The sequence below is a fragment of the Dendrobates tinctorius genome, unplaced genomic scaffold, assembly GCF_039654945.1.
Source record: "Dendrobates tinctorius isolate UK_male_01 unplaced genomic scaffold, ASM3965494v1 ptg000116l, whole genome shotgun sequence".
Taxonomy (NCBI): Eukaryota; Metazoa; Chordata; class Amphibia; order Anura; family Dendrobatidae; genus Dendrobates; species Dendrobates tinctorius.
The window spans coordinates 26,300,838-26,322,476 of NW_027361784.1; the positions used below are offsets into that span (position 1 = coordinate 26,300,838).

Genomic DNA, 21,639 nt, shown 5'->3' on the forward strand with positions numbered 1-21,639 from the left:
ATCTGAGCTAGCTCCTATCGCTTCTTAGTGTCAGGTGCCAACTGTAAAACACAGCAGACGCCAGCCTGGTGTGGTGCCAGCTTTGCACCTAAGCCCACGTGATATACCCACAACTACTAGATGATGTAGTAATATGTCATGTAGCAAAAAGAGGTTGTGTGTTGTTTTTTTTTTGTTGTTTTTGCTATATGAATATTAAGATCTTTTCTTCAGTAGGTCATTTTATTGAAATGGAATATTTTAAAATTGCACATATACTTTTCATCCTCCACTTCTACATAGCTTTTCCGTGAGGCAAAAAGAACCGCCCCGAGCATCTTGTATATTCCACACATTCATCTGTGGTGGGAGACGGTCGGCTACACGCTGAAGGCAACGTTCATCACTTTACTCAAGAACATCCCATCGTTTTCTCCAATTCTTCTTCTTGCAACCTGTGATGTCAATTATGGTGATCTTCCCTCCGAGGTAAATGAAGAGAACTTTTATAGATGCTAGCCCTCTACACTAGGCACAATCCAGACCACAATTTCCTATGCAGTCATCTGTTTACTTGGAGGGGGGGAGATGATCTGGAAATATGCAGTAGATGTCTATGGGACTATTTTTATGCCCTAGATGTAGTTAATTTTATTTTCTCTTTTGCCACATTGGGGGACACAAGGACTGTGGGTGTATGCTGCTGCCACTAGGAAGCTGACACTAAGTGAATATAAAAATTAGCTCCTTCTCTGCAGTATACACCTACCACTGGCTCCAGCCCGAACCAGTTCATGCTTAGTGTCCGTAGGAGGCACATGGGTCTGGTCTTCAGACGATATTTTATTTTTATTCTATTTTTTACTTCTTTTTTTTTCCCAAGGATTACAGGGGCGACTGATCCCTTCAGGGTTCCGATCTCCCCAAACTAACAGGCGGGAACGTGGAGTGTCGCCTCCACATACCCCCTCCTGCACCGTTCAAGCCACGCCTGAGCTATTTTAGGGGTGACGGGTCCCTTCAGGGCACCGCTCTCCTTGCACCAGCATCATACAGGAACATGGAGTGTCGCCTCCATGTACCCCCTTCTGAAGCCAGGCTTACAGCCGGACAACAGCCCTGTCCCATCCTAGGGGAGTTAACCCCTACGATGTACAGAGGCACTGTTGGCGTCCCACTGCATCACCACTGACAGAATAGCGGTGATGGAAGGAGGCGAACGGTCCCTCTCCACCTCCCTGACAAAGGGACGGTGGATTGAGGTTTCCTGCACCATCCTTACTGCAGCCCCCTGATCTGCAGGCAGAGCTGTAGCTCTGCGTTTCTTCTGCTCTGGACATGGTCATCCCACGAAGAGGTGATTGCCTGGGTCAAATCGGCTGGAGAGCTCCCGCAGTGCACGTCGCGGTTCCTCAGATGCTTTTCCAGCCTTAGATTTAGTCCCTGGCTTCGGCCTGTGCTAGGCTGCAAGCTGGTGGCTCCGCCCACCCGTTTGGCACTTGTCGCTCAGAGCGAGAGTGCCTTCCCTAACCCCGGCAGCCATCTTTACTCGCCGACCGCCTCTCTGGGAGCCTTTTCTGCATCAGATTCCCTGCGCTGCCGCAAGTCTGGTTACAACAATCCCAGTGGATCCCTGGCACCAGGAGGATCGCTCATGGGGCCACAGGACCCCTGGGTAAGTGATGCGCTGCTATATACACTGGCCCTTCTCTGCAGTACATATGTGGAGATTAGCCACGTCTCTCCCTATTGGGGCAGGGGTAAACCATGTCTTTAAAACATCCAGGAAGGCTGATAAAACAGTGTTTGTCACCTTATGTACCACCTGTCAGACCTCGTTGCCACGGGGACAGAAAACTCCACTGTGCAAAGCCTGTGATCCCAAATGCACTCCCAGCATACCTAGTCCCCCTGAGTGGGCTTCCTCACTTTCATAGTTCATGGCTTCTCTAGCTAAAGTGATTGAGTCCCTTCATGATCCCTGCATGGGTAGGGGCAGCCTTCTGCCTGTCTTAGAGGGTTCCTCTACCACACGGGTCTGCCAGCTGTAGGAGCTGTTCTCAGTCCAAAGACACACAGGCATCTAGAAAACGGACCCATAGCATGTCTCCCGGACCTTCTCACGCCTCGGCATCTGTGAGCTCCGTTTCTCGCTCACCGGGAGTTTGCAGCAAACAATACTCTTTGAGTACAAGTCTGACAGGCCCCTCGAACTGGACTCGCCAGATTATCAGTCAGGTGGATAGTCTCCTAGAGGCCGACAACCAAAGTTTGACGAGGAATCTACCTCTACCCCGGACCACGCTGTATCTTTCAAAAGGACCAAACATCCTCGTAGGGTGTTTGCTAATCACGCAGAGTTTCATGACATTGTCCAGCCGTTCTCTGTGCCGCCGCACTAACGCTTCACAGGGCAGAAGCCTTTTAAGGCGAGATACCCTTTCTCATGGATCTGCGTAAGAAATGGGTGGAATCCCCTCAATTAAATTCACCTGTATCTCGCTTGCCCATTCGGTCTTTGAGGCTTCGGGTTTGGGCCTCTCTCCCTCCTTTGCCGCAACATGGGTAGCCAAAGCCATGGTCTCCTGGGCAGATACTCAGTAGGACCATACAGGGTCCCCCGGAGGCAGCGAGTCTGGCAAATCACTTCTCCTTGGCAAGGGATTATTTGGTAAACCCATCCCTGGACGCGGCTAACTGCGCTGCGCTTTCGGCCTTAAACCACGGTATCTATTAGGCGGGCACTATGGCTCAAGGAATGGTGAGCGGACTGCATCCAAGAAGTCCCTAACCTCGCTGTCTTACCAGAGTGGTAGTTTGTTCGGAGAGAAGCTGGATCAGCTGATCTGACGCCACAGAAGGGAAAAGTAAATTCCTCCCCCATCAGAAAGACAACAATTATGCCGCCAGCAACAGACATGTTTCTGGTTCTTTAGCAGCAATTCTGGTTGGTCCACCACAACCAACTCTTCCTGGTCAGAGTGCTCCCCTCAGGAGGACAGGGGTTTCCGAGTCTCGTATAAGACCAACCAGTCGTGGAAGAGTTGACCCAAGCAGTCCAGATCCAAGGGATCCAGGTCCCATAAATTCTGTCAAATGACTTGTGGCATTATGCGGTCGATACCAGTAGAGTAGGCAGCCGTCAGCTCAGTTTTCGCCATGCCCGGCTCTGTCGTTAACGACAAATGGGTCCGGGACCTGGTGTCCTTCTGATATAAAATAGAATGTTTTCCGACCCCTGGCATGGTGTGTTCCCCCCCCCCCCCCCCCCCCCAAAGCGGAGGCGTGAGCACGGTACTTCCATTGACATCCGGGATGATTACCTTCATATCCCGATCTTTCACTCCCACCAGAAGTTCCTGCATTTTGCTGTCCACGAGGAACATTTCCAGTTCACAGCCCTGCCCTTCGACTTCGCCAGTGCACCCATTTTGCCATACCTAGACAACTTCCTGTTCAAGGGGCCGTCCTTCCAAGCCTGCGCAGAGTGCGTCCGCATCACGTTGGATGCAATTTATTGCCTGGGCTGGCAGATAAACTTGAAAAAGTCTCCCCCCATCCCGGTTCATTAGATTTCCTTTTTAAGAATGACCCTGGACACCTCGAGTGTTGGTGATTCTCCCTCGAGACAAAGTCTTAGCCCTTCATCAAGGAGCCCGGGCACTGTGCCGCCCTTATCCTCGCTCCATCCGAAATTGCATGAGGGTCCTGGGCAAGATGGTGGCGGCCATGGAAGCTGTTCCCTTCGCTCAGCTACACCTCCGTCCTCTGTAGCATGTGCTTCTGGCAGCCTGGGACAGGATCCCGTTCTCCCTCAACCGCCTGTGCCGTTTGTCCCCGCAGGTCAAACAAGCACTCAAGTGGTGGATGTTATGGTCTTCTCTCGTCCAGGGGAAATCCTTTCTCCTGATCCTTTGGCTGGTGGACACTACCGATGCCAGCCTTCTTGATTGGGCAGCTGTCTTCCGTCACCACATTGCCCAGTGGCATTGGTCACCTCAGGAGTCTCTCCTTCCGATCAACATCCTGGAGACTCGGCTGATCCAGTTGTCCCTGCAGCGATTCAATCATCTGGCGGGTCGTCCAATCCGAATTCAATCGGATAACCCACGGCCGTGGCATATATCAACTATCGGGGGCACCCGCAGTAGGGCGGCAATGCACGAGGTGGGATGCATCCTCTGCTGGGCCGAGACCAAACCACTCATTCATCTCGGCAGTTCACATCCGGGCGTGGAAAACTGGGCGGCAGACTGCCTCAGCTGTTGTGGTCTCTCCATCCGGAGGTCTTCCAGCAGATCTGTCATCCCTGGGGGGGACCCCTGACGTGGATCTGATGGCTTAAAGGTTAAACGCCATGGTGCCCGAGTTTGTAGCCCGGTCCCGGGATCCAGAAACCATCAAGTTGGACGCACCAGTTCTTCCATGGCGTCCGTTTTTGGCTTCCGTACGTGTTTCCCCCTTTGCAGTTACTCCCCAGGGTCATCAGGAAGATCAGAGCGGAGGGGGTCCCAGTGAACCTGGTCACTCTGGACTGGCCATGCCGGGTGTGGTACGCACAGTTGGTGTAACTCGTCGACGTCACCTGGCGACTACCCGATCAACCAGATTCACTCTCCCAGGGCCCGATTTTTCCACCAGAACGCAGGGACCCTGGATTTAATGGCCTGGCCATTGAATCCTGGTTCTTAACCCAAGCTGGTTTCTCACAAGAGGTAGTTTCCACAACGATTAACGCTCAGAAGCCAATATCGGTACTTATCGATCACCGCACCTTGAAAGCCTTTTCTGCTTGCTGCAGAGACTGCAGTTGTCGTCCTCTGGTTTTCTCAATTCCCATCATTTTGTAGTTCCTTCAGCTCGGCCTGGACCCGGGTCTAGCGCTGAGCTCTCTCAAGGGTCAGCTCTCCGCCTTGTCAGTTTTGTTCCACTGCAGGATCGCTTCCAAGCCGCAGGTGAGGATTTTCATGCAGGGGGTTGCCCATGTGATACCTCCCTATAAGAACACCTTTGGATGCCTGGGACCTTAACTTGGTCCTAGGTGTTCTACAGGAATCTCCCTTCGGCAGGAAGTTTTGCTAGCCCACCTTTCATGGAAGGTCACTTTTGTTGTTGCGGTAATGTCAATAAGGTGGGTTTCGAAGCGGACCGCCCTGTCCTGCCGAACTCCTTTTTCTAATTTTTCACCGGGACAAAGTGGTTCTCAGGCCGTCTCTGCCCTTCTTGCCCAAAGTGGTTTCCTCCTTTCACCTTAAAGAGAACATTGTCCTACCCTTGTTTTGCCCGGCACCGGTACACCGTGTGAGAGGGCTCTTCACACTCTGGATCTAGTGAGAGCTGTCAGAAGGTACGTCTCATTGACAGCGTCTTTCTGTCAGACGGACGCATTGTTCGTGCTTGTTGAAGGTCACATTAAGGGACTAGCCGCTTCAAAGTTTACAACAGCCAGGTGGATTTGCTTGGTTATTCAAGAGTCTTACAGCGTAAGAGGCAAGTCTATCCCAGCGGGGATTAAGGCACACTCCACTCGGTCGGTGGGCGCTTCTTTACAGTTTTGCAAGGCTGCACCCTGGTCCAGTCTGCACACATTCTTGAAGCAATACAATGTCCATACTCAGGCTTCAACAGATGTGGACCTGGGCAGGTGGATCCTGCAGGCGGCGGTAGCGCACCTCTAGTGGGGTTTAATCTGTTATGTTGGTTTTCCCACTTGGGCTGCTTTAGGACGTCCTGTGTCCCCCAATGTGGCGAAAGAGAAACAGGGATTTTTGGCTACTCACCGTAAAATCCTTTTCTCCAAGCCACTCATTGGGGGACACAGCACCCACCCTGTTTGCCTGACGGCTATGTTGGTTCTTTAGTTTGACATGTTGTACCTGTATTTGATGGTTATGGTCTCCTACTGCTTTGTCACTGAACTGGTTCGGGCTGGAGCCAGTGGTAGGTGTATATTGCAGAGGAGGAGCTAAGTTTTTTTTATATTCACCTAGTGGCAGCAGCATACACCCATGGTCCTGTGTCCCCCAATGAGTGGCTCGGAAAAATGGATTTTATGGTGTGTACACACAAATCCCTGTTTTTGTTTTGTGTAGATACAGCAAAAATCGCAAGATTTTTTTTTTTTTTTCTTCATAGCTTCAAGAACTTTTCCTAGAAGATTATGGTGAAGTGTTTCACGTTCCCCTTCCCAGCAAGAAGCAGCGGATAGCTTTCTTTGAGGATCTTATCTTAAATCAAGCTGCCAAACCTCCAACTTCTAAGAAAAAAGCCGGTTAGTAATATCTGCGTCTTTTTGGGTGTATTTGATCGAAGCAGGTTTAATCTTGATGTGAACGTGTTTCTCCAATTAGTTTTGCAGGCCCTGGAGGTTTTGCCTGTGGCTCCCCCTCCTGAACCACGGGAGCTGACTCATGAGGAGTTGAAAAGATTGGAGGAACAGGAAGAAGACACTCTTCGTGAGCTGCGACTCTTCCTTAGGGATGTGACTCATAGGTTGGCTATTGATAAACGCTTCAGAGCTTTTTCAAAGCCAGTGGACCTAGAAGAGGTAAATGCATTGAAGAATATTGGTGCTTGTTTGGGTGACTGTTGGGGCTGGAGCATAGCTGCTGGCAGAACATCTGTCTCTGAATGTTTTGGGTTTTTATTCATTAAATTCCGCTTTCTAAAGCAAATTTCTATATTCTTTTGACAGGTTCCTGACTACGTGACTGTGATCGCACAACCGATGGACCTTTCCACTGTTATAAGCAAAATTGATTTACATAAGTATCAAACCATAAAGGAATATTTAAAGGATGTAGATCTGATATGCAGCAACGCCCTTGAGTACAATCCTGACACAAACCCTGGAGGTAAGCTTTCTCTTTTGTTCTCTTGTGGGACTGGATGAAGCTTCAACTCCAGTCTCCCCACCATACACCCAGTCTTAAACTACTGGTGGGAGAACACGTGTACTATGGACTTTCTGTGGTAAAGTACGTATGTTTAATTGAGTCATGGTGATCTTTTATCCCTTTTTAGACCGTTTAATCCGCCACAGAGCCTGCGCGCTAAGAGATGCTACGTATGCAATAATAAAGCAAGAGCTGGATGAAGAATTTGAAAAGCTTTGCGAAGAAATTCAGGAATCTCGCAAGAAGAGAGGTAACTTTTGCACTATGTAGATAAATGCGCAAACTTTTTTTTTTTTTTTTTTTTTCCCCCCCCCCTCTGTATGCCAACTTTAAAGGGAACCTGTCAGCAGTTTTGGCCGATATGAGATACCACCATTACCTTTCAGGATCAGGACTGATATACAGCACTCTATAATGCTGGATATCGGCCCCCAAACCGACCTGTAAGAGAAGGAAAGGGACTATATTACACTCACCTTCGTGGTAGTCTGGCCCAAGGGGTGTCCATGTTCTTGGTCCGGCGCCTCCCTTCTTAATTACTGTCCTCCTTGGTTCGTGTGGATGGCTCATCCCTACGTCATCCACAGTTTCCTCAGCATCACGCTCCTGCACAGGTGTACTTCTCTACCCTGTTTGATTTTTTCCCTGTGCACTGCAGTACTTTGCTCTGCCCTCAACGGGGCAGAGCAGTACGCCAGTGCAGGAGCGCCATGTCATCGGACACTGAATGACAAAGGGACATGTCTTCCACATGAAGCAAGGAACACGGCGATTGTAAGAAGATGGGAGGCGCCGCACAAAGAAGAGCGACACACTTCAGACCAGACTGTCGTGCAGGTGAGTATAGTAAGTTATTTTTCCCTTCACCCATGACAGCACCACCTGAGAGAGGGATCCGCCCGCCAGGACATGAACCTACCGAGACATAAGGGGCGGCACCTCTCCCCCGCTCCAGTTGGGTTCCTGTCCTGGAAGGAACCCCACGGTCGGCGGTGCCTGTCATGGGCAGAAAATGGACCCAGCCCCGTCCCGGCGCAGGAAGAACAGGTGTCTCACCTGCAGCGCCGGCCGTCGGGTGCTGGATGCGCAGTCCCTGTGCCCTCCGGGGTGCCGGGTTCGTGCGGGCGTCGGTGGGATCCCCGGGGTCTGCGGGAAGCCCCCACCACGCCGCCCTCCCCTCGCGCACGCCGCATCTCGATCCCCATAGCAGGGGAGAGACGCTGGCTTCTTCCGGCCGCTGACGTCAGCGGCACATTGCATGCTGGGTGCGCCGGCTGACGTCAGAAGGGCGACGGTGTAATGGCGCCCGGTGCGACGCCGGCTTTCTGAAGCGGTCGGTCGCAGGGGGGAGGGGAGAGACGCTCACCGGAGCGGAGGCGCGGTATTTAAAGAGGAAGGCGGCAGCAGACGGCGGTGCAACATGGAGTCAGAGCAGGAACGTTCAGCGTCCCTGCCTCCCTCTCAGCCCTCTGGCAGAAAGCATGGAAGCCATTCCAGCAGCAGTCGCCCCAGCCGCAGGTCGGGGGATTCAGCAAGATCCAAAGAACGCAGGTCACGTGCCCCGACGCAGCCTCCGAGTCCGGTACCCTTGATTTCGGGTGGTGAGTGATCTTCGTGAATGTTAGCATTTATGTTAATAGGGCTTCTGTTGTATGCTTCACCCTGTTGGAAAGACCTAGGAAAGCAGGAAGCAAGAAGAACTATAGGGATTGTGCTATATGTAAATCTCCCCTAGCAAGAGATTGGCAAAAAGATCTCTGCGCTACGTGCATTCAGCGGACTATGGCGGAGGAAGCGCCTAGTTTCGCAGCCAATCTAATATCTGCCCTAAGGTCAGAAATGGAAGGCTCGATTAAGTCCCTATTGAAAAAAGGGAAAAAAACCAGGAAGGATCCCCCTAGTTCTCCCTTGGATTCCGCGTCAATGTCATCTCAGGCGGAAAAATCATCCTCCTCAGACTCCTCAGACAGCGACATGGGGGGTAAACCATGTTTCCCTGTAGAAGACACAGACGCCCTCCTAAAGGCCATCAGAGCTACAATGGGCCTACAGGAAGAAAAGGCGGCTAAAACCCTAGAGGATGTTATGTTTGGGGGGCTTCAGGAGAGGAAAAAACGGACCTTTCCGGTAAAAGAGAAGATCTAGGCACTTATAGAGAAAGAGTGGAAAAAGCCAGAGAAATCGGGGGCCCTTCCATCCACTTCCAAAAGACGATATCCCTTCGAGCATAAGGATGCAGAGATATGGGACAAAATCCCCAAAATAGATGCAGCGGTGTCCAGATCCTCCAAAAGGTCGGCCGTGCCCCTGGAAGACGCAGGGGTTCTTAGAGACCCACTAGACAAAAAGGCGGACTCATATTTGAGGCACGCATGGGAAGCGACAGCAGGAGGACTAAAGCCGGCGATAGCGGGTACTTGTACGGCACGCTCCCTCATGATCTGGCTGCAGCAGTTAGAAGAAAAGCTGGCTTCAAGGGTCCCAAGAGAGAAAATCTTATCGGAGATGTATCTCTTGCACGGGGCAGCAGCTTTTTTGGCCGATACCTCGGCGGACTCTATGCGGATGACAGCCAGGGCAGCGGCACTATCAAATGCTGCTAGACGCGCGTTATGGCTTAAGCGCTGTCCGGGTGACCTTCAGTCCAAGGCCAAATTATGTTCTCTCCCCTGCGACTGTCGATTCTTGTTCGGCAAAAACTTGGTCGATATACTGGAGAAAGCAGGCGATAAGAAAAAAGGCTTCCCCAGATTTCCTATGGATCAGAGGAGACAGCCCTTTCGGAGGGGAAGATTCAATAGGGGGCGCCCTCCCGCTGACAGGAGAAGATGGGAGGATAAAAGGAATCGGGATTTATGTTTGGTGGAGGCACCTCCACCTCAAGAAAGTCGCCACAGTGACGCCAGTGTTCCAGTAGGGGGGAGATTGGCACTCTTTTTCCAAACCTGGGAGAAGATCTCCTCCAACGCCTGGATCCTAACCATCCTAACAGAAGGCCTGAAAATTCCCTTCATCCGTCAGCCAAAATCCGTAGTCGTCATCACACCCATCAGGAAGGTGACCGAAGAGCAGGTGGCCTTAGAAACAGATCCTGAGCCTGATAGACAAGTGGGTACTCTCCGAGGTACCACACCTACAGGAAGGGAAGGGGTTTTATTCACCCCTTTTTCTGATAAAAAAACCCGATCAAACCTTCAGGACAATCATAAATCTCAAACGGCTCAATCTATGGATAAGGAACTCGACCTTCAAGATGGAATCAGTAACTACGGCGGTGAAGCTGCTACACCAAGATTGCTTCATGGCCGTGGTCGATTTAAAGGATGCGTATTATCACATCCCTATCCACCCAGATTTCCAGAAATACTTGAGGGTAGCACTTTATATTCAAGGCACGCTAAGACACTTTCAGTTCAGGGCTCTTCCGTTTGGCATATCTATAGCCCCGAGAGTTTTCACCAAAGTCATAGCGGAAGTGACTGCCTTTCTCCGGATTCACGACACGGTCATAATACCATACCTGGACGATTTTCTCATAGTAGGCAGCTCAGAGGACCACTGTACAGAGCAGTTGACCCGGGTGATCAACACCTTGCAGGAATTAGGGTGGATAGTCAATTTCAAAAAATCAAAATTGCAACCCCTAAAACAACAGACCTTCCTAGGATTCGTACTAGACTCAGAAAAGCAACAGTGTCTGCTCCCAGAGTCCAAAATAGAAAAGGTGCAGAATCTGACCTTCACGGGCCAAAACCAACCACGTATGACCTTAAGAAGAGCAATGTCCCTGCTAGGTACCCTAACATCCTGTATTCCGGCAGTCAGGTGGGCTCAGTTTCACACCCGGCAACTCCAGTGGGAGATACTAACAGCACAAAGATCGCTAAGAGGGCGTTTAGAAGGAAAGCTGGAGCTTTCCTTAAAAACCAGAGACTCTCTCAATTGGTGGCTGGACAAGAAAAATCTGACCTTGGGAATACCGTGGGACAGACAGGCGTCAGATATAATCTTAACAGATGCAAGCTCCTCGGGGTGGGGGGCACACCTAAGGGGCATCATAGGTCAGGGTTCCTGGACGCGTCAAGAAAGGGAAGCATCCTCCAACCTGAGAGAACTGTGGGCAGTGAGCAAGGCCCTAAGTCACTTCATTCCGCTACTCCAGGGTCGAAACGTACGCATCATGTCAGACAACAAGGTAGTAGTGGCATACATCAACCACCAAGGAGGGACAAGATCACACTCCTTAATGGAAGCGGCGACAGACATTCTGAGCAGAGCAGAAGAACACCTACACTCCTTGACAGCCCTACATATAAAAGGGGCAGAAAACATAGAGGCAGACTTCTTGAGTCGCAATACCCTGAAGCAGGGGGAATGGGCGCTAAACCGGTCCATTTTTCAGAAAATAACTCAGCTTTGGGGGAAACCGGTGATAGACCTCTTTGCCAACAAACACAACAGGCAAACAGAAAGGTTCTGCTCTCTAAACCCAAGAGAAAATAAATCCATGGGCAGTGGATTCGTTGCACATCCAGTGGAACTTCAGACTAGCTTATGCGTTCCCCCCCCCCCAGTGGCTCTGATCCCAACAGTTGTCAGGAAAATCAGAAACGATCAGGCCAGGGTGATTCTAATAGCTCCATTTTGGCCAAAAAGGCCCTGGCTTGCGCTACTACGAAGGATGTCCCTCTCCGATCCATGGGTTCTACCAGAAATCCCGGACCTACTATCTCAAGGTCTAATATTCCACGCTCAGGTCAAAGGATTCCATCTGACGGCGTGGAATTTGAAAGGTCGCTTTTAACGGATAGAGGGTTCTCCCCCGGGTTGGTGGCCACCCTGCTAAAGAGTAGGAAACCAGTGACGACTAACATCTACGGCAGAACATGGAATAAGTTCCTGCAGTTCTTAGGTAGGCCGTTAGGGAAAGATCCCCCGATTAATGCCATCCTGGAGTTCTTACAATCGGGGTTGCAGATGGGGTTAGCAGTGAACACACTTAAAGTTCAGGTGTCTGCACTAGGGGCGCTCTACAACTGCAAATTGGCATCAAATAGATGGGTAGCCAGATTTATTAAATCCTGCCATAGAGCTAGGCCTATCCCAATACCCCGGATAACCCCCTGGGATTTAAACCTAGTGCTAGAGGCCCTTACAAAAGATCCATATGAGCCATTACATCAGCTACCCCTAAAGTTTCTGACTCTAAAAACAATCCTGTTAGTGGCCCTCACGTCAGCCCGCAGGATAAGCGATTTACAGGCTCAATCAGTAAATCCACCTTATACGCAAGTCTTTCAGGATAGGGTAGTGTTAAGAACAGACCCCGCTTATCTGCCCAAAGTAGCATCAGAGTTCCATCGGGGCCAGGAAATTGTCCTTCCATCTTTCTGCGAGAACCCAAAAAATCTGGGGGAGGAAAAGTTCCATAATCTAGATGTTAAGAGAGCTCTTGTAGAATACATATCTAGGACTAGCCAGTGGAGGAGGTCCCAGTCCCTATTCGTAGCTTTTCAGGGTGCCAGGAAAGGCTATGGGGTTTCAAAAGGGACTATTGCTAGATGGATTAGGGAGGCCATTAGTGTAGCCTACACAGCTAGTGGTATCCCGATTCCTGACGGCATCAAGGCTCATTCCACCAGAGCCGTGGCGACCTCCTGGGCCGAAAAAGCAGAGGTATCGATCGAACAGATTTGTAAGGCCGCTACCTGGGCCTCACCTTCACCCTTCTTTAAGCACTATAGGTTGAATCTATCCTCCTCTGCTGACTTAACCTTTGGTAGGAGGGTGCTGCAAGCGGTGGTCCCTCCCTAAGGTGTTTCGAATCTCCAAAAATCTCTCAGGTGGTGCCGTCATGGGTGAAGGGAAAACCACCATGGTTACTTACCGGTAGCCGGTTTTTCCGGAACCCATGACAGCACCCGTATATTCCCCCCCCTTTTCACCATATGGGTGTGCACAATTAGTAGGGTGTTTTTTGAGTGTTGTGGTGTTGGATTAAACATGTAACTAACCGGGAAGTCCTCTCAATGCTCTGTAACCCAACTGGAGTGGGGGAGAGGTGCCGCCCCTTATGTCTCGGTAGGGTCCTGGCGGGGCGGATCCCTCTCTCAGGTGGTGCTGTCATGGGTTCCGGAAAAACCGGCTACCGGTAAGTAACCATGGTGGTTTTCTTCTCACACAGGTCTGGTTGGCAGCTTATATACAGCATTATAGAATGTTGTATATCTGCCCTGAAAGGTAGTGGTCATATCTCATATCGACCAAAGCCGGTGACAGGTTCCCTTTAATGAAAGGAATGATGTAGTAAGACACTCCAAATTCATGAAGAGGTGCATGCTTCCTAATGAATTTTTGCACATCTTTGTAACAGGTTTAAATTTTGCCACTATTGTGGCGCAAATTGTTGCCTTTTTACACATAGGCTTCGCTTCTTTCTCCCCACTTTGGCAGGGCGCCCCAAGACTGTCGTAAAAATTTCAATTTTCAAAATGTTAACAATATTTTAAGGAGTTTTACACCAGAAAGCTGGTGAAGCTTCTTGAATGAACCAAATACAAAGACTTTCTGTAGATCCATAAACTGCGTGCTTGGCTCTGCAAGAAACTTTGGATCCATTTTTAGGGAATCATACTGCAGTGTCTGCACCTCCACATCCACCAATCAAAACTTTGTGTGAATGATACACACTGTTACCCCATACATGTTGAATAAAGGGTCTATGTGAACTGCAGACAGCTTTGTGCTTTAATTTGTTAAAATTGTTTTTTTAGGCTTTTCATCTTCCAAGTACATACCATCTTATTACCATGTGCTTCCTAAAACTGCTACAGTTCAGGATGGGAATAAAACTGACTTGGAAAATCCTGAGAGAAGGTGTCGATCAGTGGTACCTGTGACCGCAAGTACTCCTAACTTAGGTGTGTTGGATATTTTTGTAATCTTGAGACAGAAAAATTGTGAGGCCAAATTATGATCACGTCTCTCACGCCATGTATGTGTTACACTGTAGAATCAGCAGAAAATACACAACGCGAAGTTACAGGTGTTTCATTGCATATTTCATTCATTGCACTGCTATTAATTTAAATCGCCACTAACCGTTTGGCATCTTCGCTGCAGATCTCTTATGCTTTAACACCCCACATTCCTATACATTGTCCGCCACCATGTAATATGATGTGCTCCCTAGTGTAGTCTGATCCAGAAAATTAACTGGTCTAATTTCAGCTATTTGCTGAATCTTGATAGGCTTTTAGTAATTTTTTTTTACTCCTTTCAAAGGAAAAAAAAAACATAAGCGGAAGAGTCGTTGGAGTTCTGGTTGTTTGGCTAAAAAGAAAAAGATCCCTCGGACTGAAAAGAACGAAGAATATGGAAGCGACGCCGACCACGAGCTCCAGGAGTCCAGTTTAGATCAGACTGAATTAGAGCTAATAGACGAGTCGTCAATGGAGGCAGAGAATGGTAATGTGGAAAGTGGAGATGTGACCAAAGAAACCGCAAAAGCCTCTCCTACCAAGGATTCACCTACATCTGAGGTACCTGTGGAAAATCCTGCACCTACAGAGAGTGGAGACCATACGGAGATGAACGGTACAGCTCGTAAATTGCCATTTTTGTAGTTGCACTTAATTTGTTTTTGCTGATTTTAGTGTTTAATAACCTAAGAAACCGTATTTTTCGGATTATAAGACGCACTTTTATGATCCCCAAAATTAGGGGAAAAATGGGGGTGAGTCTTATAAACTGAACACTGTTCTTACCGATGCTGCGGACCCAGAGCAGGGGGTGTTGCGGTGGCGGCATATAGCGGCCCCCATTCTTCTGGGGTCCAGCTTCTCGACGCGGATGGAGGAAAGCCAAGATCTCCATCAGCACCTGCTTCTATGCGATTTCTACAGGAAAATGGATGCGGAGCAGATGGAGCTCTCGGCCCTGCCTCTTTGATGTCACCGCTGATCAATGATGCTGTGCTTGCTACAGCATTCACCAGTGGTTTTCAGCCTGGACGGTCACTTCTTGACACCGTCCAGGTTGAAAACGGTTTATCCCCCAGCCATGGATTACGGAATGGGACAGAACGACGGACAGGTATGGTTTATGGTTGTTTTTATTTTACAATTATTACAGAAGAACGAGGGCTTCGTTAGAATTAGGCATTTAAATTGAAATAGATAACGGTTTAATCTTATTTCAAATAAAGGACTTTATTCTGGCTGTGTCTTTATTTACCATCCAACTATAGGATTAGTAATGGATAGGTGTCTTATGGACACTTCTCCATTACTAAGCCGTGGGCTTGATGTCACCGGACAATGCAAAGGTGACATCAACCCCACAAATATGAACCCCACTTGCCACCGTTACAGGGCAAGTGGAAAGAGCCGGACAAAGCACCAGATTTGGCTCATCTAATAGATGTGCCTTTTATGGGCAGCTGCGGGTTGCTATTTTTAGGCTGGGGGCCTATATCAATGGCCCCTTACCAGTCTGAGAATACCAGCCCCCAGCTGTCTGCTTTAGCAAGGCTGGTTGTCCAAAAATAGGGGAGGACCCCACGCTGTTTTTTTTTTTTTGTTTGTTTGTTTTAAATCAATTAAAAAATGCGGCCTGAGGACCCCTCTATTCTTGGTAACTAGCCTTGCTGAGGGTTGCAGCCCCCAGCTGTGAGTTTTGCCAGGCTGGTATGGGGGAACCCACGCTGGTTTTTAATTCAATTATTTAGTTACATCTCAGGCGTCGACGGAAGAAAACCCCATCATCTGCTCCTGCTGTCACTGTTAGCGGCAGCAGGTGACTGATGATGGGAGTAATAGTCCCAATAGCCCCCACCTGCTGTCATTGTTCTGACTTGAATATAACTCTCATCATTCTCCTCTGCTTGCGCTGATCGCCGGCAGAGCAGGGGAGGATGAGAGCCGGGGAACAGCGCTTACTGTAGCGCTCCTTCCCCGGTGCTGATGCGTGTCACACGTATGACATCCATGTGTGTTCTCCATGTGTGCGGGGCGTTTTGCCACCCGTGCTGAGGGTAAAAAACAGACATGTCTATATGTGGGCACAGGGATACACTGTCCGTGGAAACACATTGACATGTGCAAAGACCCATTCATTTGAATGGGTCTACGTGTGTCAGTGTCTCAGGTACGTGTCAAAACTGTCACTACATGTACCGGAGACCGGGACGTGTGAAGGAGGCTTAAAGCTGAGGAGGGTTAGAATATAGATTCTCCTCCTCCTCTGCACGGATGGATAGTTATTGGTGGAAGGAACTATTGCTGAGCTGCCTCCACCAATCACATATCTGTCCCTGCACACTATTTAATGTTGCAACTACGGAACTCACAAGTCATAGATCATTTTAGAAAAGGTGAGCAAACAACCCCCATCATCCTTCAGAATATACTGCATCAACGGGTACATTCTGAAGGATGATGGGGGTACTAGCCATATTTAGTGTAAATATACACTGTAATATAGTGTCCAAAGTGTTTATTGCAAATGTGACTACCACCTCCCTCATCTTTCAGAGTATATCCAGAAGTAGGTGTATTCATGAGGCTAAGGAGGGGGGTGGTAGTCACAACATACAGTACTGCAGGCACTGTATTGTAATTCACAGACCCCACACACACAACAGAGTGTCTTCCACAGATTTTTGTATTTTACACTATTTGGCTCAAAATATTTTTTTTCATATTTTCCTCTAAAATCTACATGCGCCTTATAAAGCAAAAAATTCTGTAATTTGTTTTTATTATATCTAGATGAATGCCGCTGTTTCTAGCTAGTATAAATACAGTAAAAACTCCATTGATTTCCAAAGAACCTGGTGTTGCTGTGATGTTGATGTGTAGTACATTGTCATCAATGCACGGTTTTAGTCACTGTGGCCTCTTAAACTCGACACATCCACCTTCGGCCTTCTGCTGGTTAGCACAGAGAAAAACTTTGGGGAAAAAAAAAAGTACTAAAAGTGAAAAATAGGTTTAAAACCCAGACCCGTGTCTGTCTCTTCTGATACCTAGCTGAAATGAAGCTTGGTGCCAGCAAGCTGTTGTAACCCGCTGAAAAGGAGTCAACTTTTTATTTTTTATTTTTTTTTTATACTTGTTGTCAGAGTTCTGGTGTAGGCCATGGTTTTCCTGTGTCCTTAATGAAGCTTAATAGAAAAGTTTGTTCTGGTCGAGCTTTACTTATTTCAAATGCCGCAGCTAGTCTGTATACAATGGAGATTTCAGACTTGTTTGCCACCCCCTGTTGTGGAATATGAACCTTGTTTGTTACAGTAATGAGATGGCTGTTCTTGACACATTTTTTATATATATATATATATATATATATATATATATCAAAAAAATTGATTGTTTTTTCACTAGACATGTGTATTTTGCGGATGACCCGTGGGAGACAAATGCAGGTGGAGCAGCAGCACCTTATCAGCGTTGATAAAATAATGGATATTCTTTCTGAGCCAGCACCAACCTTAAACGTCAATCACGAGCACCTCAAGGTAAGTTCCTCATTTTTTTTTTTTTTGTAATGTCCAAAAGTATTAACCGATCGCTCATCAAGATTGAAGCCTTAAACTCTGCTTTTAACGTTTGCTAAATGCTTGCTTTTTTATAATTGTACTTTAAATGCATTAAGCACTTGAGTTTCACAGTCTATTTAGAGACTGAATGGCTGCCAGTGTCTTGACCCAATCTCAATGGCCTCATATATGCTGGTGTAATTTGGAGTTCTAGTCAGGACACTTGTGGCTGCAAATCTGTACACATGTGGGGGTGATCTCTTAAAGTGAGATCTTAGCGATTACCTGTTCCTGACGTAATAAAAATGAACCGAGTGCATGCTTAGAAGACGTACATCGGAGTCAGATATATACTCCTCTCTCTGTCAGAGCTTGCACACAACTGAACTTTACTATTAGAACAAAGAATCATGTATCAGACAGGAAAAGGCGTCGCACAATCTTCTGAACCATGGTGTCAGTCTGTGATTGGTCCATGTTAGGTCCACTCCATGTATAGTATTCAATCTTCAGTGTTCAGTATCATTTTCACATTCCAAGGATTCGTACCAGGTGGTTGTTCCAGGATGCAAACACCATGTCACACTACATCTAAACTGGTTTATGTAAGGTTAAGAATTGATTTCATTAGCCATTCTCTCCTTCACACATACACACACACACACCATGGAAGAGTGGTCCCTCCCGGATCCAGGAGTATAATACATGTAATATGTAAACATAATCCTTATACTCATCATGTGTCTTGCACTTGGTTTGTGTTAGGCCCAGGAAAGGTTCTGATCATGCACCTGCAAAGGGAGATCTCAGTGTGAGCCATGACCTTTGTGGGGATTTCATTGCGGCCAACAGCGATCCGTAGATGTGATGTGGGTTGGATGGGTGGCAGTGAGGGGCCAGAAAGGAAGTCGGGGGTTTTTTTTTTTGTTTTTTTTTTTTTTTTTATATATATATACATTTTGATTGATGGCCTTTTACGTTGCAAACACCCACAATTTTCCTGAACCTGCACTGTAATTTAAAAAAAAAAAAAAAAAAAAAAAAAATTTTTGGCATATGTGGATTTTTAGAAAATTAAATTCCACTCAAATGTATTCTTTCATCTCTAGTTACCACGGATTTCACCCTTCGCAATAAAAGCCATTCAATTTTCTTTGCTATTTACCTTGGCAGGTCCACAGCAAAAAAGTTGTACACCTCCTTGGAATTGTACTACCACAATAAACAATCATTTTTGTAAGGAATTATTTATACGCATGCATTTTAATTACCTTAATATTTTTTCTTTTCAGGGGCTCTTAAACAAAGTTGTAGATGACAGCAAAGGATATAATGTATTACAGCTGGAGAAGTTGTATGCCCTGCTGAGCCAGTGTATTTACAGACATCGTAAGGAATATGACAAGACACATTTATTACAGGTAAGGAAGACGTACGCAGAACTCGGTGTCACGCAAACACTCGGGTGATGGATCGCAACAATTTGGCCCCTTTTTCTTGTAAATTTGTAATCTATTATCGTAACGGTGTGTTGAGAGAACCCCTTCACGGGATCATCTGAAACGTATCTGTTAATGGTGTGCATTGCATATAGTTGTCAACCAAAACGGCAGCCATCCAGAGTAATTGTATTGAAATATCACATGGCCTAGACTTAGCCTCCTCACAGTTAGAAGATGATGTAAAGGCTGCAAACCTTCATATTTGTCCTTTGTATCGCTTAATCTTTTTTTCCTCTTACCCTCTAGGAAATGGAGCGTGAGGTGACGCATTTCAGGATTTGAGATGACTCAACCGAATTTGTAAATTGCTTCAAGATGTCGTCTATCTAATATATTAAATATTTACTTGTACATATTCTAAAAGTCCCCTAATACAAAAATGTCCCAAGGGTCATCTTGTTTTAAAGCTTGATGATATTTTGTGTATATATATTCATTTACTTACATTTAGACTTGAGCCAAAAGACTCACAGGACCTTGATTCTGCGGCCACTTCGTAGTCTGTGCTACTAGCAAATAGCCGTGCAAGCCACTTGGCGGCAACTCCAGCGTTTATGACTAGGACTGGCGCACCATCATTTTGGTGTAAGGTTGGGCCGGGTAGGAATCTTGGTAATCTAGGTTTGCAGGGCACCAGGTTGTCAGCCACAGATTATAGCACTGGTTCAGGGTCGGTCTAATCTTTTTGCTTAACTCTTATTTGTGTGTTTATAGAATCTTCATTCTCAGCATTGTCTGGAGTCTCCATTTACATGTACAGAATACTATATTATGCTTCCGCCAAAGCCTATATACTCTGCTACCAAAACAAGGGGCCTTAGGAACCTCAACATCTGCAGATACGAAGCAGTTGCATTGACCGTAGAGTTCAGTTGAAGGTTATCTTCCTTCTCTTTTATAGTCTGTGAAGGTTATGGAAGTGAGGGGAGCAGCCCAGCGGTTGTACACTCAATCTTATCGGACATTTACGACATACTAGACCACCTTATACTCTCTCCTGCGAACCCTTCTTGCTGTGGACACAAATGAAAACCTGATGAGGACGGTGTTGGTATGTTCAAAATACATGACATCCATCTCCTCTACTGTAACCACTAGTGGTGAGCAAAGATGATTTATGGCTACTAGTTCCAACATGTGGGGTCCGGCCCTCACTTTCAGCCGATATATCTCCTGGGTGCCTCTGTTTCTTTCTATGCAAATGATCACTCAGTGACAGCAAGCAGAGAACTTGACATTGTTAAAGAATTGCTCCAAAAAAGCCACATAATTATTGTTGCGCCATTCAGTCATTTTGCGGTTTCCTGATTGGAGATCCCTGTATCGTCACCTGGAGATAAAATTACGCTTTTGTTCTGTTCAGGCCCATTTACACTTGCTGAAAGTCTGTCTTCAAGAAGAAGGGGAAAAAAATGCTCTCGCTTAATCACTGACCCTTATAAATATGTCACAGATCAGCCACCAAACAAGGAAAATGCTTGTTCGTCAGCAGATTGGATAATTGATGCTCCATTAATGTGACTCTTCACCGTGGCCCTGAAAAGATTAGCGATTTATAGTCGCCTACCAGGTGACCAGCATTTCCCTCTCGTTCACTTCTTTGCTTAATTTCTAGTCCTCCTGCCTCCACGATTGATGTCATGGTGGAAGATGCCTAATTCATCTTTGTCGGTGGCACATTTGCCTTGTGTAAACAGGTTGTGCTGCCGACAATATGCAGACTGTATGGGGCCAGAATGATGGTATTAAGAAGTTTTCGATACCATTTCTAGTTGGAGGTATTTGCTAATATAATTACACCTGCTACATATTGGGAATAGGAGATGCGTATACCCCTTTGAATATTATAATAATTTTATTAGTAACACTGCACACTTGATTTAAATGCATATATTAAGAACGAGATGAAGTAGGTTAATGCACACGACAAACAGTCGCTACATGGCATAGTGGTGGTACTATTAATACTATAAATGTATTTAAGTACATTTTAATAACAAGTGATACATTCGGCAGATGTATAATATTGAGGAATAGAGTACTAACCACTCAAAATGAAAATAAAGTGTCTCTGCATCAGCTTCCACCATAGACCCCGACACATGTTTGACCCAACTTCATCCAGGGGTGATAAAGTACACCTAGAACTTTATCCGCTTGTTTGCTGTAAAGGTGAATAGACGTTATTGTTCCCTGTGTCAGCCGATTCGACTGGGACGATGCTGACTGTAAAATAGAAACTCAAAGGAAATGCTCCTTCCAGATTTCTTGTAGCTCGCTCCTGCCCTTTTATAAACTGTGAACAGGACTCCAGTCTTGTGTTTTTAGTAATTGGAGAAATTCTTAAAACGTGTTAAATTGCAAGCTCCTTATTTTTAAATATGAATTGTGTATGTGTGTAAAGTAGTGGTCTGTCTCTTTTCTCCTCAGAGCTGTTTTATCGCATGTTACATGTTCTGCTAAATAAATAAGTCATTGTTAATGGAATTGCAAAGAACTGTTTCTTCTTCTCCAGTACAGTAACACATCAGCACTGGGTACATGTGATATATAGGAATGTGTTTAAAAATTAAAGGTTCTTGTTAGGTAAAAAAAAAAAAATCCTATAAGAATTCTTTCAGAACTTCCCCCATATGATATCACCCATAATCGGTACAAACATAAGTCTACACACCCTTAAACTAATATTTGTCCCCTTTGAATTTAGAATAGCATTCAGCCTTTT

At 46.8% G+C, this 21,639-nt stretch overlaps 1 protein-coding gene across 3 annotated transcripts in view; it reads left to right on the forward strand.

The window, feature by feature from the left end:
• The window catches only part of ATAD2 (ATPase family AAA domain containing 2), a 78,383-nt gene extending 56,982 nt beyond the window's left edge, over positions 1-21,401 (forward strand). For 2 of the 3 annotated variants that reach the window (XM_073590287.1, XM_073590288.1), the window contains exons 19-28: positions 283-468; positions 6,115-6,250; positions 6,330-6,526; positions 6,674-6,833; positions 7,003-7,125; positions 13,649-13,795; positions 14,160-14,471; positions 17,258-17,391; positions 18,705-18,833; positions 19,161-21,401. In XM_073590287.1, the coding sequence (XP_073446388.1) occupies positions 283-468; positions 6,115-6,250; positions 6,330-6,526; positions 6,674-6,833; positions 7,003-7,125; positions 13,649-13,795; positions 14,160-14,471; positions 17,258-17,391; positions 18,705-18,833; positions 19,161-19,196 (1,560 nt within the window). In that variant the 3' untranslated portion in view covers positions 19,197-21,401. Of the gene's footprint in view, positions 1-282; positions 469-6,114; positions 6,251-6,329; positions 6,527-6,673; positions 6,834-7,002; positions 7,126-13,648; positions 13,798-14,159; positions 14,472-17,257; positions 17,392-18,704; positions 18,834-19,160 lie in introns of those variants that run through there. The other variant, XM_073590289.1, reaches the window with a different exon arrangement.
• The last annotated feature ends 238 nt before the right edge of the window (positions 21,402-21,639 follow it).